The sequence below is a fragment of the Benincasa hispida genome, chromosome 11 (assembly GCF_027475165.1).
Source record: "Benincasa hispida cultivar pf3 chromosome 11, pf3_genome.v1.1, whole genome shotgun sequence".
In the NCBI taxonomy this organism is placed as follows: Eukaryota; Viridiplantae; Streptophyta; class Magnoliopsida; order Cucurbitales; family Cucurbitaceae; genus Benincasa; species Benincasa hispida.
This window is the reverse complement of record NC_143488.1, coordinates 43,331,981-43,335,869: the sequence shown is the minus strand read 5'-3', so window position 1 is coordinate 43,335,869 and position 3,889 is coordinate 43,331,981. Positions and strand designations below refer to the sequence as shown.

Here is a 3,889-nt window from a genome sequence, read left to right as displayed (position 1 = left end):
GAGATTTACATTAAGTACCATGGAATAGAAAAAGAGCTATGGTTTATATGTTTCATGAGATGAAATATTAAAACTATAGGTTATAAATATAATATGGTAAGTTGGCTATCATTTATATTTATAATAATATTAATTATTGGATAATTAGCTCGTTTTCTCTAATAACCAATTGAGTGGGAGGTTATTGGTGGTTTCATGGTAACCGTGAGATAAAAAAAGAAATGTTTTCCTAATTTTAGTAAGGTTGAAAATTGTTGTTTTGAGATTTCCTCTCTCAGAAATATTCTCACGGAAGTTGTCAAGTAAATAGGATTTACTAAGCGACAGCTTTGATAAGGTAAATGATCGTGGAGTGTTTTTAGGTGACAGACACTTAGCTAAGGATGAGCTAAACGATCGCATAGCTTTTGCTAGACGATCTCTTAGCTTTTCCTAAACGATTGGACATCGACCTATACGATAGGTTCTGCCATCTCCCACTTGCTCAATCTTTTATACGATTGTATTTCCTTCAGTCTTCTGCCTCAAACCAAGTCCACACAGAGCCCATCCTCTGGATTCTCACATCGAGAATACCAAGATAATCTTCTTGGTGGTGTCATACTCAACTCGACACTGTCGAGGTTCTGTGGAGGCCGTTTGTGTTGTTCGGGGTGTTCGTGACTAAGGCGAACGTTGAGTTCGAGTGCACGGTATTCGTACAGTGTAGCGGTCGTGTTGGACGAGCGTTTGGGTGTTGCTGTGTTTGAGCGTTCGTGATCAAGGAGCTTTGTGATGAGTCTACAAAAGTGTAGCTTTTGTCCTTGATCTTATGTATTATCATGTTGTAGTTTCTGTACTTAATGCATAACCGTATGTTTCTGTTTATTGACTGTAAATGTAAACTTTATATACGATTGTAATTTGGAATGATCTTTCCACTGTTCATGAAAATCCTCGTGTTCGCTTTCCTTCACAAATATGAAGTTCCTGATTTGAATCTGCACATAGAACAAATGGCCCAATGGCATGTCTTTTGCTAAGACTTCCTTTTTCTTGTATAATTTAATTCATGCTTTTAATCAAATATTATTTAACCAACGTATTCATCACATTAGTCTGATTGATTAACTGTTTTGTAGGAAAGTAAACTTGCAATTTAACCGATTTTGAGAAGGGAGTAACGCAATATAGGTAACAGTTTAGTTTTACACTGCTAAAAGTAGGGGAAAAAGGGGGGATTTTGACCATTTTAAATGACAGCCAAATGTAAAGACACAAAATACTTTCTAAACAAAATGTAAAGGTGTGATCCTAAAGTTGCTCGACAATTTCCCCCACCAAAATGAACCAGAACCACCATCTTTTTATAGCAATTTCCAAATAAACCATAATACTAAAGTCCATACTAGTATAAAAAACCCTCCCTCCCATTCTTCCATTTCACTAATTATTCTCTCCCGTCTCTCCCTGCATTTTGCAGGGTAGAGGCAGCCATCAAATCAAATACAAAACCCAAAAAAAAAATAAATAAATAAATAAAAAGAAAAAAAGAAAAAATCTTCCATCCGTGTCCGGTTAATGGCAGAGCAGCCCATTAGTGTAATGACGGTGAATTCTTCTTCTTCTTCTTCTGAAACAGAGCTCCCTAATTTGCCCCTGCAAATCAATGACGACAAGAGTAATAACAATGTCAAAGTGGATGATTCTTTTATCACAAAGAAGAAGAAGAAGAAGAAGAGCATTAACATTTTGAAAGTGGCTTTGATGCTCCTCCGCCGACGCTCAGGAAAGTCAAAGAACCCTGCTGTTGATGTGGCTTCTAAAGGAATGTGGAATCGGCTTATTGGGGCGATGCGGCCTTTGCATTTGCAGAGGGACGATCAGTCGCCTCCGATACAAGTTGTTCCGTCGTTGCCGACCACGGAGCCTGCACCGCCGCTCTTGCATCCTTCCCCCTCCGTCGATAGCTTTGAGGATGTCAATTCCTCCTCCTCTTCGGTTGATGGCATGAGCAGCAGGTACATTGCTTTTCCTTTTCTTTTTCTTTTTCTTAGTACAACAAGTAAAGGTTTCGAGATTAAGATAACATAAAACAATTCTCAACTAATAAGTATTGATGTCTACGGAGTCGGGTGACTTTCCTGTCCCCTATCCCCATATTATTCTTCATTACGCGAAACTTTTCTCGGTGATCGAGTTTCGGGATCAAATTTTCTACTGTTTGTTATTTTAAAAAATACCAACTTCTGAAAAACTAAAAACAAATTGTTTTTGTTTTTTTAATTTGAACTTAGAATTCAATTATTTGACTTAAAATAAATGAAAACTGTAGTAAGATATTCAGATGATATAGATTTAATTTTTTAAAAAGAAAAATTAAAATCCAATTTGATAATCATTTTGTTTTTTGTTTTTTTTTTTAAAAAATTAAGTCTATACACATTATTTATGTTTTACGCCTTAAAAAATCTTGAGAACTAAAAAAAATAACTTCCAAATGTTGTTTTTATTTTTGGAATTTAGCTAAGAATTCACTTAAGAAGATGTAAATCATGATAAAAAAGTGTGGATAATATAGACTTAATTTTTAAAAACAAAAACAAATGATCAAATAATTAGGAAAGAAGTCTAGATTTTTCTCTCTTTAAAGATAAGTGTTCTAAAGAGATTTTTATGTTTTTTTTAATTGTAATTTTTATTTTAAAAAACATAAAAAATGAAAATGAAACAATCCTTATTTTCTCAAAATTCACTCCCACTTTTTTCTCATCGGAATATTTCAACTTCTAACCTATAGAGTGACTGTAAAGTATACAATTAGAACAAAAACCTAAGTAGTCGCTAAGGGGAAAATGACATTAAAATAATTTAACACAAAATTTCTATCTTGGTAAATCAAGATTTAACCTAAAAGTTTTAGTTAAAAGTTATTAATAAATAAATCAATTTTTTCTTGATTCAGGTATGCCTCTGCTATCAACCTTCACGAGCTGGACCAAAATGACCAAGATGACGAAAACGAAAACAGTGGTAAAGTCTATGCAAACATGAAAGGTGAGGACGAGATGATTGATGTCAAAGCAGAGATGTTCATAGCTCAATTCTACGTACAAATGAGGCTTCAACGCTCTGACTCAGATATCTGCTACAACGAAATGATTAAGAAATCAATTGACTAAAATATCCAATTAGCGTCATAGAAAATAATTCTACTGGAGAATAAAGTTTTTGAAAATAAATTTCATATTGATGGATGATATTGCTATTAATAAGGTAGAATTATGAGAATGTTTATGATGGGCACAAAAAGAGAAAATTAGTGATGAAGTGAGAATGTTTATGATGTTTGATGTTATATATTAATGGAGCATTTTTAGTTCATTAATCTAGATGTGTTTATGCATATGAGAGCATAGATATTTGGTTTTTTCATTTTTTTTCTCAATTGATTTATACGTCATCATTTGAAAATAAAATGAAACTAAAAATGTGTTCTGGATCTTAACTCTCCCAAATTGTACATAAAAATCAAATACACAAAACCCTCAAAATGAATATTAAGTTGAGAAACTATCAAAATAAATATAAAAATAATTTTGATCCTCAAATAGAATAAAGTTCAGAGAACTTAAATTGATTATTTTGTCTCATAAAAACAAAATAATATTTAACAGAAATATGTTGAACAGTACACTCTTTCATTAAATGTTAAAATGAAAATAAAAAGGGAAAATTGAAAAATTTTAAGTATTTTCATGTCAAAATTCCTAAGAATTATATGCAATAATCTCAATTTAATCAATAAATTAATTACGTTGCAACACACATATATATAAAAATCCATTTCCCTCAAAGTAATTCCAACTTTTATCTATTTCCTATACTTTTAAAAATGTATGAGAAAATT

At 32.2% G+C, this 3,889-nt stretch overlaps 1 protein-coding gene across 1 annotated transcript; it reads left to right on the top strand.

Annotated features, from left to right (window-relative positions):
* Positions 1–1,357: 1,357 nt before the first annotated feature.
* On the top strand, positions 1,358–3,161 carry LOC120091932 (uncharacterized). The gene is made up of 2 exons (XM_039050101.2): positions 1,358–2,000; positions 2,945–3,161. The coding sequence occupies exons 1-2, from the start codon at positions 1,561–1,563 to the stop codon at positions 3,159–3,161; spliced, it is 657 nt and encodes a 218-aa protein (XP_038906029.1). The 5' UTR covers positions 1,358–1,560.
* The last annotated feature ends 728 nt before the right edge of the window (positions 3,162–3,889 follow it).